Source organism: Lacerta agilis, chromosome 7, assembly GCF_009819535.1.
Source record: "Lacerta agilis isolate rLacAgi1 chromosome 7, rLacAgi1.pri, whole genome shotgun sequence".
In the NCBI taxonomy this organism is placed as follows: Eukaryota; Metazoa; Chordata; class Lepidosauria; order Squamata; family Lacertidae; genus Lacerta; species Lacerta agilis.
Window position 1 is genome coordinate 72006232 of NC_046318.1, and position 18460 is coordinate 72024691.

Here is an 18460-nt window from a genome sequence, read left to right on the forward strand (position 1 = left end):
ACTGTCATCTTTAGTTCAAATCCTAGCATTGAGGCAAGAGCTTTCATATCTAAATGCCTGTCTGAATAATAATAAATGTTTTGTGTTTCTATAACACTTTTGAGTGTGTAAAGCATTTAATGTGCATTGCTTTGTCATAATCAACCCTTGTAGTACTATTATCCCAGTTTTCCAGGTACAGCAGGTGAGATTGAGGGGACAGACATCTGTGGAGTTGATGGCAGAGACAAGGTTGCAACCAGAATTTTAGGTTAACCACTATGTTATACCAGCCACTATGTTGAGAGCCAGTGTGGTGTAGTGGTTAAGAGCGGTAGACTCGTAATCTGGTGAACCGGGTTCGCGTCTCCGCTCCTCCACATGCAGCTGCTGGGTGACCTTGGGCTAGTCACACTTCTCTGAAGTCTCTCAGCCCCACTCACCTCACAGAGTGTTTGTTGTGGGGGTGGAAGGGAAAGGAGAATGTTAGCTGCTTTGAGACTCCTTAGGGTAGTGATAAAGCGGGATATCAAATCCAAACTCTTCTTCTTCTTCTTCTTCTTCTTCTTCTTCTTCTTCTTCTTCTTCTTCTTCTTCTTCTTCAGCTGCCTCTCTAACCAGAACCTTCTGTTTCCTCTTGAACTTCTATCTGGAAATGCTGCCCCTTTCTGGCAATGCTCTGTGCCTTAGGTTGGTCCTGGCCTTTCCCAATTTGGTTAGCTGGAGATGTATACATACCATGTACTTAATGACTGCATGCAGAGCTTGGCTGCAGGAATTGTTGGAAGGAAATGTGCAAGGCACCAATGGATTTGTGTAGGGTTTACTCCTTAGCCTTTTCTTCTCCCAAAGATCTCCTGCAAAGCAGCATAGGTTTAGGACCAGAGTTTCCCTTCTCCTAGATGGGCTACCTTCCCAGTTTGATGAGCCCCATCTGCCCCTCACTTCCCTCTGCAGCCCATGCAGAAACTTCCTTCTTGACCATTGGACCCACTACTGGTCTTGTCCACTCAATGTGCTAGAGCCTGTCTTTGCATGCAGGGGAAGTCTCTAACTCACCAAAGGTTTGAGACCCATTGGCAGCCCTCACTTGGTTTAGCTTGGCCAGTCAAAACCATTCCCAGGGTGTAGCCGCTGTCTCATGCTGACATCTGCATATAACCCCACCCTGGGATCTATATCATGGTGTGACACTAGACTGTTATGGAAAGCTACATGAGCTTTTTAGAAATATAGACTAGCTAAAGATCTGTCAACTTCGCTGAGGTTGGGTAGCAATGTCCCTTCCCCTAATATTTCAGCTACATTCAGAAGGGAGAGGAGTGGTACAGGCCCACTTAGTAAAAACATCTGTAGACACAGTTGCAATTGGGACAAACTATTTCTTGCCTTTAGAGATCAAACTGTCCTCTGTCATAGAATTGAAGGTCCCTCAAAAGTAATCTATTCTAAATTCCTGCCTCTACAGGAAGTTCGACAAATGCCGGCTCCCTCGTGAGGGAGATGAGCGCCACAACCCCATAGCCTTTGACTGGACTTAACCATCCAGGGGTCCTTTACCTTTTTACCTTTACTACCAAAGCATAGATGATAGATGGCCATTCCCTCTCTGCTTAAAATAATCTAACAAAGAATAGTCCACCACCTTCCAAGGTGGTCCATTCCATTGCTGAACCACTCATATCTACAGAAAGCTATTCCTAATGTTTCGTCTAGATCCCTTTTATTGTAATTTGAGCCCATTGGTTTAAGTCCAACCCCCTGGAACAACAAAACATCTCCTTTCTTGAGCCCAGTAAAACATGATGAAATGTTAGGAGAGTGGGATATAATATTGGGAATTGGCTTGGATAGAAAGATAGATGAACACCAGTAACTGAACGTCTGGATTTTTAATGACAGGGTAGATGTTCTGAATTGATGCTACCATTAAAGCACATTTACAGATGCCAGATTAGCTCTGAAGACCAAAAAGCCTTTCGAAGGAATGGGGAGAAAGCTCTCTGCAATATCATATGTTTTTGTCTTGCGGTATTTATGCTCCACTAGGAGGAAAATTGGAAGGGAAGCCCTTCTGCTACTCTACTTAGTGGGGCAGTGTGTGACACATCAGGGTTATGCAGAGATGAAAGGTGAACATTTAACGTGAAAATCAGGTCACCAATCTCTAGGAAATATGGGCAGGGCAGGAAAAAACACCTCTTCCAGGATTTTGCATATGCAAAAGAAATGAGTATTAAAAAAAAGAAATTGGTCACTAGCCTAAAGCATTTATAGAAGATCCATGCACCAAATGTTCAAAAGATGAGGAGTTAAAGATTTTGAAATCTGTGGTGTTTTCCATAACGACAGTGATTTCTTCAAAATCTTTTTTATTCAGTTCTTGGAAGATTCTTGGAAGTGAATGTAGGAAAATAAAAGTAGACTTTATTCAGATATTTTCTTTGTGAGCTGGGCCAAGCTTGAAAATAATGTAGCTGGCGAAAGTGGATATTCAGTGTATGTGTTGGGTGGGGGGAATCAGACTTAGCAGACAGCTAGCCTTATGTTCTCTACCACTGAGTTTGGTTTTTACTTACAGTGCTGAAGCTCTGTTTCTCTCTGCATCATGTTATCACTGCATATATTTAAAACCATGAGATCACCTGCTTTCCGCATAATGAAGTCAGACACCATCCATGGTGTAATTAGAATCTAGGAACCAGGAAATGAATTGCTACGAAATGTAACATCCTCTGTAATTTTAATTTTAAAACTATTCAGCTTAATGAAGGCCTTGGGGGGAATTGGAAAGCACACCTGGTGTGACAAGCCAATAAAGTTGCCACTGAAATAAACCAGAAATCTGAAACAAAGCAGGCTCAGATGGAGTGATCGTGGCTTCTTGGAATCTCTTTAATAACAATAATTGCAAGCGGCAGTTGAAGAAGCGAATGACAGGGAGCGCAGCAATTTGTCTTTTTGGCAGCGCTTGGAATAATGAAATTTTGGCAGTTCCAATCTTTGTCTTCCTTAACTTCCATATCATCTCAATTGTCCAAGAAGATAGCTTTAGATATCCTGATCTCCTCCGTGCTGATATCCCCATTGCTAGTTCAGTCAGTGTGGGGCTGGAGGATGAGCATCACAATCCACATGGAAGCATGCAGCGCATAAATGCCACACTGCATGTTACCTGCTATTTCTCTCTCTTCTAGTGTCATGCTGCATACAAAATTGAGGTTATGGGAAGTTGCCGTGTGGTCATTATCTTAGGGCCACCTTAGACTTTATGAATCGATTTCATGGAAGGAAATTCCACGTGGCTAATCATTAAAAATCTACACCTAGATTTTTGAGCCCGAGAACATGTGAATGGCCTAATCATCTGTAGTATTGGAGCTGTAGACTAATGAAGGATGGCAGCTGTCTTCCATGAAGAAGACATGAGTTTGCATGAATTCATTGCTCTGATGTAACCCATTGGCACAAGCTATTATTTGCATAAAGTGAAATGGTGGCTGACCAATGTCCAGCCAGTATAAGCAGTGCGGTCTGCTTGGCTTATTCCACTTTTCTAAGCAGGACAGAAACGCTTGAATTCTAATCTTTTACGTCAGCATCAGAAATTTGAGGAAACATCAGGCCATCTTAAACAAATATGTACATCACTAAATAAAACTTAACACAAGATGGAGTTGCAGTTTACCATGTTAACTATCTCCTTCAAGCAATATTGTTTGGAGTTAAACAACACCTTTATTCTTAATATTTTATTTGATAGCTCCTCTACGCTTGCAAGTCGTCACTCAGTGTTTGAGTCATCAAGCAAAGAGCATGTGTGAGCATAGCCATAGAGTCTTTTTAAAATGGAGTGGTGTGACGGAATGGTAGGCGATTCAATTCAGTAATTTCATAAGAATGAAAATATACTATGGGTAGTGATTTCACTGTGAAAGTACCAAATAGGTAACATTCAAAATGATATATTCAGGGCCGTCTTTACCCGGGGGTGCAAGGTGTGTGGGGCACCAAATTCTGGGGGGGGGGGCAGGCACCCGCTGCTGAAGCCACCTAAGCTGTTAACTATCTACCTGCTATGAAATAATAAATAATTTTGATCAAGCTAGAAAACCAAAATACATACATACTTAGGTATTACCGAAATGTATACCTACTGTTTCACTAAAGGACTTTCGACTTTGTACGCTCATTTACCAAAGACGTGCTGCGCCAGCTGTGGCGCTTGTCATTCACAATGGCGGCGCTTGTCAGACTCAACGAGTATAAGTGTATTGTAAATAAATGACCAAATAAAAAAGTTTGTTTCTTTTTCCTGCCTTCTTTCGTAAACAAGAGATAAGGCGTAAGTGTGGTGTCTGACATAAGCATAGTAAAAGTTAATTTGGGGGCTAAACTAAATTTGGGGGTGCTGGGCGGATCTTTGCACCCCAGTGGCACATATGTTATGGCTCCCCTGAATATATTTAATGCTGATGTTATAGTTGATGTCCAAAATTTGGTGAATTGTGGACGTTCAGGTTACATTATGGATTTACTATGTGGTAAGTGCTGTGGTCTAAACCACAGAGCCTAAGGCTTGCCGATCAGAAGGTTGGCGGTTCGAATCCCCACGCCGAGGTGAGCTCCTGTTGTTTGGTCCCAGCTCCTGCCAACCTAGCAGTTCGAAAGCATGTCAAAGTGCAAGTAGATAAACAGGTACCGCTCCAGCGGAAAGATAAACGGCGTTTCCGTGCACTGCTCTGGTTCGCCAGAAACGGCTTAGTCATGCTGGCCACATGACCTGGAAGCTGTATGCCGGCTCCCTCAGCCTATAGAGTGAGATGGGAGCTGCAATCCTAGAGTCGTCCGCGACTGGACCTAATGGTCAGGGCAGGGTCCCTTTACCTTTACCTTTTTAAGGTACATTCTTTTGAACATTTTTTATTCATTACTTTTAATTTTTATCTGCTTTTCATGCTTTTGCTTATGAAATGTTTTGTTTTGTATAGTTTGTGCGTTTTGCAATATTGTGTACAAAACTTCTATTCGAAAAATTGACATCACACACATACTGTGAAGGAATCTAGACAACCCCAAGCAAACTAATAAACGTCCAAAAACATGCAGATATGAATGCTGACGGTAACCTAAATGTGACTCTCAGTGTTCATTGGTGCATACCCAATGAGAAGTGAGGAACAGGTATCTTTAGACAGTCCCAAAATTCATCTAGGATTGTTAGCATTCACATGGGTCTCAATATTCAGCAGTTTTGGACATTTCTTGCAGTAGAAATGAACCCACTCTGTATTTTTACTTCAAGTCCATCATTTGCTCTGTTAAAAAAAAAAAAAAGATAAAGGTCCAACACATTTATCTCCGTTGTTTATTGCAATTTTAGGAAATGGAAGTTTATCCTCCCTGTTGCCTAAGGCACTCAGGGACTGCAGCTTTTATGAACTAGTGGTTCTAATTACTGGTGCAATAATAATGTAGATGCATTTATTATACTGCAGCTACTTCTGAGTGGAGGATTTGAGCCTGGAAATCTTTTTCAACATCAAAGCATGTTGTGTAAAGTATTGCAAAAAGTAAACAGATCATTACTGCACTGGGCAACTTGGGGAGGAAGGGTGGCATATAAATTCAGTCCGTCTTGGCACCAAACATGTTCTCAAACCTGGCATAGACCTTCCCAGAAGTTATAACAACAGATAGATAGGAAACACACCTGGTTGTAAGTAGCTCTTGCTGCCTTAAGGGCAAGGAGCGAGAATGAACTGATGTCTCTGTTGATAGAGTACATGTTGAAAATGTAATATAGCAAAGCCTGTCCTGACTTATCAAGCCTGATCTAAATAATAAACACCAGGTTTTGTGGTCCTGGGGCCCTGTTAGTGCAGAGACATACTCTGAGTTTGTACAGGATCAGAGACATTACCAAGGAGTTCCAGAAGCAAGACGTTCAGAGCATCATGCGGAATGGGAAGTCCAAAATTCAAGTTGGCTGTCCAAGCTCAAAAGGAAAGCATCTGTCCAAACGGAGTGGGAGATAGGAAGGTTGTGAGTTAGATAGGTATCACTAACACTTATCTGGAAATATTTATAGGCACATCAGTACATAGAGACTCAATCTGTTCTCTGGGGGATAGAACCACTTTGTAGCCTGAAGACAAATGATGTTGATCTTTCCTCCATTCATTCTATAGCCTCCAATGGCTGACAAAGGCATTAGTACGCAAACAAAAAAGCACCCAGTTCAAGTCTTGGCTCATTTTGATAGATCCATAATGCCAAACATAACAGGATTTTTTTAAAGTTTCCCCACTCCAAATGGGTAAGTTCTAATATATGGCTTGGAAGACACTACAGTGAGCAATGAAATCTGAGTCTGTGGCCTCTCCAGATGACCTGTTTATTGAGCATTCATCCTTTCCTTGCGCAAAGCTTACGTGGGGGTTATATTATATCTGGTCTTCACCGAGCATCCATTCTGATTTGTTTGTGGGGCACCTGTACAACAATAAGTGTTTCTCTTGCGTTCATCCTGATCTGCTTGTGTCTTCCCATTTTTGCCAATGACCTCTCCACCCCACTTCAAGTAGCTTATTGCAAGCAGTGTTCCCTTATTCCCGACACATTCTGCGTTCTCTATCCCACTAAAAAGGCCTTTCCACTTCTCTCTCCCTCTCACCTACCTTCCTTCCCAGTGTGCAACAAACACCATTTTATAGACAGCAATCTGCTGTTCCAGTTCCGAATGAATTTCCGCCGGAGGAGGAGACTGATGGAGCTGCTCGCTGAGAAGTCTCGCTTGATGCCGGAGAGTCACGACAGTCCCTTTTGTCTACGAAAGCAGAACCATGACAATAAAAAGCACACCAGTTTCCTCTCAGGTATTTGTGTCCAAAGGCAGAAGGAAGTCGTCATGGTATTAGTAGGAAAAAAATAGTAGTTTATCAATTTCTATAGTACTTTCAGCCAAGATTCAACAAGATTCACTGCAGCTCACTCACAGAACCTGGAATATGTGACATGGAAGTGCCTCTGAGCACTTGCAGACTGTTTTGAGGGGAGTGAAGAGTATGCATTAAATACTATTTGAAAAGGAAGGGTTAAAGTGATAGAGTTCTAGAGAGGAGAGGAATAAATGGTTAGAGCACAATCTATTCCCACCTTGGATTAGCTGTGTGCTAGGTCATCTATCCCTGAGGAAATTGTTCAGCTGTTCCATTTCCCCCCCTAAAAGTTGGGTTTTCTGTGCTCTGGGGGAAAAAATCCAGAAGCTGAAAAGGGGAAGTATGGAAGGAGAATGTTTCAATCATTACATTATGCCCTGTAAACAATCTAGTACAAGACGTCAGCTTTCCATATTGAAGTTGATCCTCTTTTGTGCTATTTATGAAAGCATAAATCTTTTCTTAATTTAGAAGAGAAAGCAGAAGAAAAACGTTAGCAATGTGAGCGGGCATTCTGGCCAGTTTAGGTTTTATATTGTGCAACTGACTCATAGCACAATCCTATACATACCTAGCCAAAAGTAAGTCCCATTGGGTTCATACGGCATTGCAGCCTGAAGCAAAAAAACAAAAACAAAAACCACTTGTGTATGGAAGTACCCTAAATCTTTCTAAGATGTAGCTGTTCATGAATGTGCAACACAAGTTTTAGAAATTTAGATATAAAATCAGAGCAGTGGCATTTCGGATATAACAATATACAGGTGAAATGGACTTAGAAGGCCATCCAAAAAAATAATAATACTTTGCTTACCGGTATTTGTTTTGAAAAGTGTCATTTGTACTAAATGAGCAGTTCATCATCAAAGTGATGGAACTATTGAAGGTGACAAGATGCATCCCCAAACTCGGCCCTCCAGATGTTTTGGGACTACAACTCCCATCATCCCTAGCTAACAGGACCAGTGGTCAGGGATGATGGGAATTGTAGTCCCAAAACACCTGGAGGGCCGAGTTTGGGGATGCCTGCACGAGAAACTTCTGAAGTTATGAATGATGGTAAAGAGAATTGTAAGAGAGAGAGAAAATAATTTATGTCCTCCTGCCTATTTCCCTTCTTCCTCCTCCTCTGCTTGGGAAAGTGAGTCCCACCAAAGAGATAAAGATTGTCTCAGCAGTGAGACGGAGCAGTATGAGTAGCTGTGGCAGTAGTGGGTACTTCAGCAGCAGCCCAACGCTCAGCGGCAGTCCTCCAGTTCTGTGCAACCCCAAATCTGGTAAGGATCGCTAAGACTTGTTTGCACTGTTAGACACGATGCACTTTTTTAGATGCACTTTCGCATTTCACGTGCATGCTTTAAAAACAAAACAAACCAGAAATAGCAACTGCTGATATGATAATTGGAATTACTGTAAAGGGACGGGGCTGCAGTCTGGGTGATGCTTGCTCCTCCAAAGATGCTATTAGCTTTCCTACCAATGCAAATACAGTGGTCCCTCGAATTTAATCCGTTCCGAAAGCACTTTCGTAGGTCGAAAAGTTCATAAGTCGAAAAAGCGATTTCCCCCATAGGAATGCATTGAAGCAGTTTTAAAAAGAAAAATTCGCAAGTCGAGGAAACCGCATCTAAAATTCGTAAGTCAAATAAACCGCATCTAAAATGCCAACGGAGTTCCATTTGGATGTCGAAAATTCGTTGGCGTGCGGCCACATTTTTCGTTCGTAAGTCGAAAAATTCGGATGTCAAGTATTTCGTAAGTCGAGGGACCACTGTACAGTGGTACCTCTGGTTACGTACTTAATTCGTTACGGAGGACCGTTCTTAACCTGAAACTGTTCTTAACCTGAAGCACCACTTTAGCTAATGGGGCCTCCCGCTGTTGCTGCGCTGCCAGAGCACGATTTCTGTTCTTATCCTGAAGCAAAGTTCTTAACCTGAAGCGTTATTTCTGGGTTAGCGGAGTATGTAACCTGAAGTGTATGTAACCCGAGGTACCACTGTAGCAGCTTTCGAGGAATGATTTTCCTACCAATGCAAATAGCAGCTTTCCAGGGGGAAGAAATGATTAAACACCCCCCGTCAGCCTTCTGCGATTCCCTACCCCCAGCAGCTGCTATTAGTATTTTTGTAAACTGCATTATAAATGCAAATATGCATTTAAATCCACATATACTTTACCCCATCCAGGCAATTTAGCTTTGAGATAGCAGGAGTGTATTTGTTTTTAATGAAGGGGCATGTCTTTGCAAAACCAAATACCCTTTCAAAGCACATTATTTCCCTCTGGGCACCGTTGTTTCTTATGGGTTGCTGGAAACTGTAACTCTCTGAGGCGTAAACTACAGTGCCCAGAATTCTTTGAGGGAAATAATGTGCTTTAAAGGTACAATGTGTATATGGCCTAAACCAATTTGCACTTAAGGAGGGGAGGACTAAGTGTTTGCATGTTCCCTCATCTTAATAAATAAATCATTTTTTATGTACATTGAAAACTAAGGAAAGGCTAGACCAGAGTTCTAATAGGCTATGTTTGAATATACGGGAGTTTAAACACGTGAAAGCGTTCGTCTTGGAAGCTTAACCTGAATTGGTCAAGCCCAGCAACAGACCTCTCAAAAGCTGTCCAAGTTTTCTTGGACTCTGATTCCTAATTCTTAACCTTTTCTGTGCATGACTCAGGTTTTAATCAACGGCGTATAGTTTTATTCTGTTTTTATTCCAAGTTTTAAAAAGCTTTTGGTTTGATAGCTGTTGCGCTTTGTGAATTTCCTCTGTTTTCCTCCAAATTGCCTGTTATGTAAACTGCTCAGAGATTTATTTTTATATTAAGCGGTTTCTAAATTTTATACGTAAATAAGCCAGGCCAGTTCTCTTAAAAATGAAAAAAAAAAAGGATGGAATATTTGCGTATTCCTTAGACCTAATATAGCCAGAATTCAGTAGCCGGCTAAAGGTAAACGCGGAAGGGAATTATGCACCTTGTCAACTTATGCATATGACACCAGCTGCTCGACTGAGTGCTTTCACACCCCCAGTGGTTGTGGCAACCAGCCCTAAATTGGCTGACAATCCAAGTTTCCTGACCCTCTTAGCAACAGTTTATAGATCAATCTATAAGCATGTGAAGACATTTACTTTTTTTTGAGCGGTTAATGAATCAGGTCGTTACAGGAAAGGGGAGATAGCAACGACGCGACCATGCTGTGTGCTGAGAGGAATTAGGAATACTTCAGCCATCGGTTCATTTTCAACAAGCCCCTCTATGATAAGATGAAAACCACCGGCTTCTGAGCTGGTTTTCTTTCTGAGTTATTTCCTGCGCTTCTAGAAAGATGAAACATCCCCCCCTTTGTGCTCTTCCGACTGGCATTAAAATGGCGGTAAAGAAATATGCATTTTCCCGTCCACGCTGTTATCTGCGTCAAAGGGAGAGCTGAAAGTCAAAGGGAATTCTCGTGCTCCCCTTTCTCACTTCATTCCTCCCTTCGGTTATGTATAAATATACTCGGCGTGTTCTGAAGATGATTTCAAAGGCATTAACCTGTGAATACAAGGGCTCCAACTCAAGTGAGCAGGGATAGGATTGAAGCCTTGCCCTGTGTACAACACGGCGCAGGTGTGTCTTCGGCAGCTATAGGACAGCGCTTGTGACGTCACTCATGATTAATGGTGCAATTCCCTCTCCCCCTTGTCGTGGTTTTATTTAAAATTTATTTATCTGCGTTCTTTAGAATCCGGGCACTTCCTGGCTGCACAGTTAAGTGTGGTGGGAACATGCTGGCCTCTGAAAAGTGAGCAAAAATCAGAAACTGTACCTGTCAGCGATGCTCTGCTGTTTTATATCTTATGGCGGGGAAGTACACCTAAAAGGAACACAAAATATGTATTATTTATTTAGCAGTAAGCAGTCGTTCCTTTATTGCCCACTACTATCCACCCTTCTGCCAAGAAACAAGGGTGTAGCATTCATTTTAGATCCAAAGATTAGATTCCAAGTGATTAATTCGAGGGGAAAGAACTTTGCGCAAATAGATAGGTAAGAGAGCTGAAAATAACACCAACAAATTTCACAACTGACAACCCATGTGCCCCTTTGGTTCCATATAGTAGATGGGTAAAGGTAAAGGGACCCCTGACCATTAGGTCCAGTCGCGGACGACTCTGGGGTTGTGGCGCTCATCTCACTTTATTGGTCGAGGGAGCCGGCGTACAGCTTCTGGGTCTTGTGGCAGCATGACTAAGTCGCTTCTGGCAAACCAGAGCAGCGCACGGAAATGCCGTTTACCTTCCCGCCGGAGTGGTACCTATTTATGTACTTCCACTTTGATGTGCTTTCAAACTGCTAGGTTGGCAGGAGCAGGGACTGAGCAACGGGAGCTCACCCCGTCGCGGGGATTCGAACCGCCGACCTTCTGATCTGCAAGCCTAAGAGGCTCAGTGGTTTAGACCACAGCGCCACCCGTGTCCCATTGTACATGGGTAGACGAGTCTAAAAAGCCCAGGACACAAATTGTCACAGCCCTCTAGCAGCTGGGGAGGCTCTTTTACCAGAAATAATGTATTTAGCATTAACTCTGGAAGTGTGTACTTGATTCTGACCAAACTAAGTCTCCTGATGTATATTGTGCTATAGGAGACTGAAACCCAAGGGGAGCATTGGTTGCCAGATGTGTAGTTGTTTTTTCCCAGCTCTCCTACCCCACCAATATTGCAACAACAGTTTTTTCCATTTCAGGAGTATTTTGCTAATAATGTAGTGTTCCCGTGCTAATTAGAAGATTGGTTTAAAAAAAATATGTGGAAGCAACATAGGAAATTCACAACTGGATGACAATGTTGTTGACAATGTGAGTAAAGAAGACACGGGAATTCCAGACTAAGCAATCCTGGCTCTTGTGAAAGTCTTTATTTAACATCTTCCTTGTGTATTTGCAGTATTGAAGAGACCAGTGACTCCTGATGAACTTCTGATGCCTGGGGCACCATATGCCAGGAGAACCTTCACAGTATGTCTCCAATTAGCTCAATTATCTTCTGTTGTGTAGTGCACTTCATGACATTTTGATCGATTATTCAGACATAATAACGGATGAAAAATAGATAAAGGAATATTTTCATTCGCATTTTGGTACATTTTTGAGCCGAGGGCTTTTGTCACAAAATCTGAAGGATTGTGAAAACAGCACTCCTATCAGTCCAGGAAGTGTGAATCAGGACAGCTTTCTTAAAATTGTGGCTTGGTTTGCTTAAAATCCCTGAGCGACCCTAGAATCCGGTGAATCATGGTGGATTCACAAGAATGAGCTTGTGCTGTTTTGGCTTGCTCTCAAAACGGTGACTAGGAGAATTGCTAAAGCATTCATTGTCGCACCTTCTTGTTCCCTCTCAAGATTGTAGGCGATGCCGTCGGGTGGGGATTTGTGGTGCGTGGGAACAAGCCTTGCCACGTTCAAGCTGTGGATCCCAGCGGCCCAGCAGCTGCAGCAGGAATGAAGGTAATTTTAACGAATGCAGGTTAAGTACTTTTAAAAAGGGAGAGGGGATGTGTTGACATGAAGTCAGGACTACTTCAGATGTGACACCACGCAACACAACTCTATGCACCTGGTGTAGGGACATACCCTCCAGAATTCCTCTGATGAGAATCAGGGCGCATGCCTTTTGCTGACATGCTCTTGTGGGAGCCAGCTGACACACGTGAAAGCGCAGCATCACAGCAAGCACCAGCTCATCCTCCTCCCTGAGCTTGGCAGCAACACTGGAGGGGAAAACAGGCAAAGGAAGGAGGGTGCAGTGGGGACGGGCTGCCCCGGGTATGTTCGCTGACGGGGGTTAACATTTGGCGCTTTGCCCGCCCGCCACTCCCAAGCCTACCCCGAGCCGTTGGAGGAAGGGGGGAGCTGCGCTGCTTTGCCAGTGGCATTCCCCCCTTCCCCCTTCATTTTGACAGCTAGGAGAGGCTTGGGAGCCGCGGCTGGGCAGTGCACCGAATGTCCGCCATTGGCGGCTCACTCCGCCCCCGGCTGCAGGGCGTGTGCGCCGCTCCGTGCACCCAAGCGGCTATCCCACGCTTGGGAGGGCACCCTCCATGCCCCACCCCCCCTCGGGAGCACGCCCACCCTGGGCAGCGCAGGCATATGCTCTGCCACTTGGGGAAAACAGGACATTCTGGGATCAAATCAGGAACTGTAATTCCAGGATTGTCCCGGGGAAATCGGCACACTTGAACCGTATGTAAGGATTTCCATGAGTAATTACATATGAACTATATAATTACATATTGCCACACAGGACGTTGCTTTATGCCGACTCAGACCATTAGACTATCTTGCTCAGTGCTGCCTGCACTGCTTGGCAGCAGCTCACCAGGGTCTTTTCTCAGCCCTGCCTTAAAGGTGTTGGGGACTCAACCTTCTGCATGCAATGCAGATATTTTCCCACTTCCCCATCATCACGTGCAACTATCTACGTGGGATTTTCACACTACTTCCTGGCAGAAATGTATTCATGTAGGAGTTTTAAGCTGGCCTAGGACATTGCCAGGTTTGCGTCTTCCTTTCCTGACGCGAGTCTCCTTTAGGCTTCTATATGCTCAGCACAACAGTAATAAGAGCTGGCAGCAAAGAAGAATCCATCCTGCTCTAAGAAGCTTTGTCTGCCAGAATTGCTTGGAGCAACCAACCAAAAGAGACCAGACCAAGAAAACTTGGCTAAGAGGGAAAGGGCAAGAATTTGAAGAGCAGCCAAAGCTCAGCGTTTTGCTTTCTAGAAGTGTCCTTGGCACCGAGGCAGCACCCTCTTCCCTGCCTTGTTGAGATGCACCCAGAAGTCTACGCATTTCTGGACGTTTGCTGCATGCTGTTGTTGTTTAGAAAACTTGCAGTCTTCGTTCCCTCCACGCTCCGCATGTTACGCTTCTCTCCTTTGCACTGCGTGGAGCAAACTCCTGGGGCAAGACTTATGGCCTGCAGCTCCGCATGTGCACTCGAAGGCCTTTTGTTCCAGAAAGCTGTAAGGAAGATATACTTACAAAGCCAGCGCTGTGCCTTGCATTCCATAAGACGACTTATTCAAAAGCCATCAATCTCGGTGGATTCCAAAGAGAGAGGCCTGAACCAAGCCTTTGTAACGACGAGGAAAATTGCCAGGATTTTAATTTCTAGGAAAATGAGTCTTGGGTTTGTCTGGAAGGCCTTCATCTGTGGTGTGTGCACGACTCTGTAGTAGTCTAGTGGTGATAGAAATGTACTTTCTCAGTGGGGTGGGGGGTGGGATGGCTATTCATCTTTGTTTCCTAAGTATGGGAGCGAGTCTTTGGCATTGTAAGCAGATTCTGGATCCTTAGCAATCGCTGGCATTGCTCCTGCATAGTCTCTCCTCCTCCCCTTCTGAGGGCTGCTCATGGGCTATGTGGCCAGAGGAGTGAAAAAATCATGGCACAAGGACAGCATTTGCCTTCTGCAGTTGGCAATGGAGTGGATCTACTGCTTCTTGCAGAAGTTCAGAGGAGGGGGGCAGGTCTGGAAAGGCTCTTTGGCTGTCTTCCTGCCAGGTCCTTGCTAGCTCTTTGAAAGTAAGTCTGGTGAGAAGTGGAAAACTCTCTCTTGTTTTCCTCATTCACTTTACAGGGTTGGGCGTTATATCACAAGACTGAAACTGAAGTGGGGTAAATATTGACACGGCGATAACATTAGGATTGCAGCAAACACCAGCAACTCACTCCCTTTGTTAAAAACACACCATGTAAAGATTGCACAGAAATAGACGAGATAAGGCTTGCTGTCAGTTTCCAGCATGAAAACTGTGAAACCACCTGCTCAGGGTTTAGTTTTGGGCTATTTTAATCTCATTGTGTTGCTAAATATGGCAAATATGCTAGCTGTACAATGAAAAATAGCGCTGGTTCTTACTTTGGAGATAGAGCAGACAGTGTAAGCTGGGTGACACATGTCTCCTACTTTTTTGTTGTTGTCTGAGAGTTTGAACAAACATTAGCTGTTTTCTGATATGGTTTATGTTGTTGTTTAGTTGTTCAGTCGTGTCCGACTCTTCGTGACCCCATGGACCAGAGCATGCCAGGCACTCCTGTCTTCCACTGCTTCCCGCAGTTTGGTCAGACTCATGTTGGTAACTTCGAGAACACTGTCCAACCATCTCTCCTCTGTCGTCCCCTTCTCCTTGTGCCCTCCATCTTTCCCAACATCAGGGTCTTTCCCAGGGAGTCTTCTCTTCTTATGAGGTGGCCAAAGTATTGGAGCCTCAGCTTCAGGATCTGTCCTTCCAGTGATCACTCAGGGCTGATTTCCTTCAGAATGGATAGGTTTGATCTTCTTGCAGTCCATGGGACTCTCAAGAGTCTCCTCCAGCACCATAATTCAAAAGCATCAATTCTTCGGCGATCAGCCTTCTTTATGGTCCAGCTCTCACTTCCGTACATTACTACTGGGAAAACCATCGCTTTAACTATACGGACCTTTGTTGGCAAGGTGATGTCTCTGCTTTTTAAGATTCTGTCTAGGTTTGTCATTGCTTTTCTCCCAGGAAGCAGGCGTCTTCTAATTTCGTGACTGCTGTCACCGTCTGCAGTGATCATGGAACCCAAGAAAGTGAAATCTCTCACTGCCCCCATTTCTTCCCCTTCTATTTGCCAGGAGGTGATGGGACCAGTGGCCATGATCTTAGTTTTTTTTTATGTTGAGCTACAGACCATATTTTGCGCTCTCCTCTTTCACCCTCATTAAAAGGTTCTTTAATTCCTCCTCACTTTCTGCCATCAAGATATGGTTTTACTCGGTGGCTTTTCTTTAAATAATAGGACAGATGAAACAGAACTGGCATTGGTGTAGTAGCACTTTTGCAGCTGGTTTGAGGACCAAAGTGGAGCTTTGGCAGAAGTTCTGAGTCTGCAAATCGTATACACACCCCACACATTTAAGAATCTCCAAAGAATCCTGCATCAGAGGCAGAAACATCTGCTGAAGGGAGGTGCAGGTGGACTGTGGAAGATGGAAGAAGGATTGCTCACTTCTTTTCTCCACTGCCCCTTCTCCTTTCTAAATGGCACCCTCCCCCCACCACTTTTTTGATATTTTTTGATATTAATGTCTCCAGATTTCTGCTGACTGTGCAGTTTGGCTCTGAATTTCTTCTATCGGTTACATTCTCTGCCAAGAGTATGATAGATTTCACCTGCTGTTACACTAGAGAATGAGCATAGCCGAAGAATCTTTTGTAAGTGTTCTTTGATATATAGCTATTAATCAGCAAAGTGCTACTGGATCATGTCCTTCCTCTGGTGACATCATATTCTTGCAGAGAAGCTGGCAAAAGGTGGGCTGGAAGAGGTAACTGGTAGGTGGATTTGCAGCTGGTTAATGGACCGAACCCAAACTATACTCGCTAATGATTCCTTGTCATCCTGGAAAAAAAGTTACAAGTGGGGCGCTGCAGGGCTCTGTCGTGGGCCATTGTTGTTTGTCTTTATAAACAACTTGGATGAAGGAATTGAGGGGATGCTCATCAAATTTGCAAACTGGGAGGGGTAGTTAATGCCACTGAAGTCAGGGGCGTAGGAAGGGGGTGCGGCCCTCCCCGGGTGTCATCCCGGAGGGGGTGACCAAATGGCACACTGTGTGGGGTAGCACTTACCGCAGGGCCTGGCCTGGGAGTGATGCAGTGGCTCGGGGCCCCGCGCTGCCCGAAACAGCAGCGTGGGGCTTGCATCAGCCAGGTGGACTCTGTGGGCAGCTTTCCGTGGCCCTCCCCAGGCGCGGATCGCAGCAGCGGCGCCATGCACAGATCGCTGTGGTGCCCCCCCTAAAAAAAAAAACCTTAAAAAGCATAACAATTCTGATAAACCCACCATTTTGGCTTGCTTATGTCAAACCAACAGGACTTTTCTTTGCTAGTTACTAGCCACTTGTCATTTTCGGATCAGTTTTAAACAAGGACAATCTAGAGGCGACAATACTTTTTTAAAATGTTTTTGTAAGAAGATTCCTGGAGGGCCATTTAGATTAGGAATATAGCGGTACCTCGGGTTACAAACACTTCGGGTTACAAACGCTTCAGGTTACAGACTCCGCTAACCCGGAAGTAGTACCTCGGGTAAAGAACTTTACCTCAGGATGAGAACAGAAACCGCACGATGGCGGCGTGGCGGCAGCGGGAGGCCCCATTAGCTAAAGTGGTACCTCAGGTTAAGAACAGTTTCAGGTTAAGAACGGACTTCTGGAACAAATTAAGTTCGTCACCAGAGGTACCACTGTACATAAGATATGAAGGCATGTTGGGGTGTTTGTTGTCATGAGTTCTGGGAGCCGCAACAGCCGTACCTATTCAAATTGTGGCGAAGCAGCTCCGAGTGCATATGCCAGCGTGGAAACAGTGCTGCACTTATGTGTTAATTCAGCTCGTAAATTCCTGCCTGGGCCGCAGCCCAATTACATATGCATCATGTTGCCAGACTGCACAGCTGGGACCTTTTGCCCTTTCGGAGCATTTGCTGACTAGTTAAAATAGCCCTTGGCCAACAGTGTTTGCTTCAACGGGGAAAATATTTGGACACTGGAAGTTTGGGAAGAGCGTTGTTCTCATGCAGAAACTTAATAGCGTCGTAGACAACCCCGGTTTCTTTGCCCCCGCTGTTGCTGTCCTTGAGTTAAGGTGAGAGGGAGTAATTTCACCTGTTCCCTTTCTACATGCAGGTGTTCAGCCCTCAGGAGAATCAGCAATACAAAGGTTGCAAATGTCCCTTGTGTGTAGGGGTCCACCTGCTGGGCTTCTGTCAAAGAGTTAGGAGGATGCAGCCTTCTCCTCTGTGCCACATCATGATGTACTACAGGTAGTGGTGGCTCTGAACTGATGGTGGCTAAGCAGAATCATAGCGTTGGAAAGGGACCCTAGGGGCCATCTAGCCCAACCCCACTGCAATGCAGATCTTGAGGATGGAGCAAATAACTAAATGAGAATAGTAACACATTGTGAATTGGTTATGAAGCAAAAGGGAAATCACCTGCTAGAGCTTATTAAAAAGGAACTGAGAACTTAATTATTTATTACAATTATTTCAGGGTTAGGCTTATCATAAACTATGGGTGTTGTTAATGCAGGCACCCCCAAACTCTGCCCTCCAGATGTTTTGGGACTACAATTCCCATCATCCCTGACCACTGGTCCTGTTAGCTAGGGATGATGGGAGTTGTAGTCCCAAAACATCTGGAAGGCCGAGTTTGGGGGTACCTGTGTTAATGCCGACTGGCGAGCAGAAATGAACCAGTTTGCATTAAATGGATGCTGTGACCCATTTGAGTCTTTCTCCCCGCTTCATTCACATGTGCAGGAAATGAAAACAACAATTCTTGTTGTCATTTCTCTGGAAAAAAAACCCCAAAGACTAACCATTACGCCGTCAAATTTACAACCTGCGCATTAAATTAGGTCAACAAGTTTACTGCTCATATTCTGCTTAGCTGACACATTTACTTCCCTAAATTGTTAACTTGGAAATCAATGTCGGCGAACTTAAAGGAGCCTCAT

At 44.2% G+C, this 18460-nt stretch overlaps 1 protein-coding gene across 2 annotated transcripts in view; it reads left to right on the plus strand.

Annotated features, from left to right (window-relative positions):
- The window catches only part of DEPTOR (DEP domain containing MTOR interacting protein), a 58442-nt gene that overhangs the window by 33562 nt on the left and 6420 nt on the right, over positions 1-18460 (plus strand). For both annotated transcript variants that reach the window (XM_033155793.1, XM_033155794.1), the window contains exons 6-9: positions 6672-6857; positions 8063-8197; positions 11858-11928; positions 12313-12417. In XM_033155793.1, coding sequence (XP_033011684.1) covers positions 6672-6857; positions 8063-8197; positions 11858-11928; positions 12313-12417 — 497 coding nt within the window. The remainder of the gene's footprint in view (positions 1-6671; positions 6858-8062; positions 8198-11857; positions 11929-12312; positions 12418-18460) is intronic.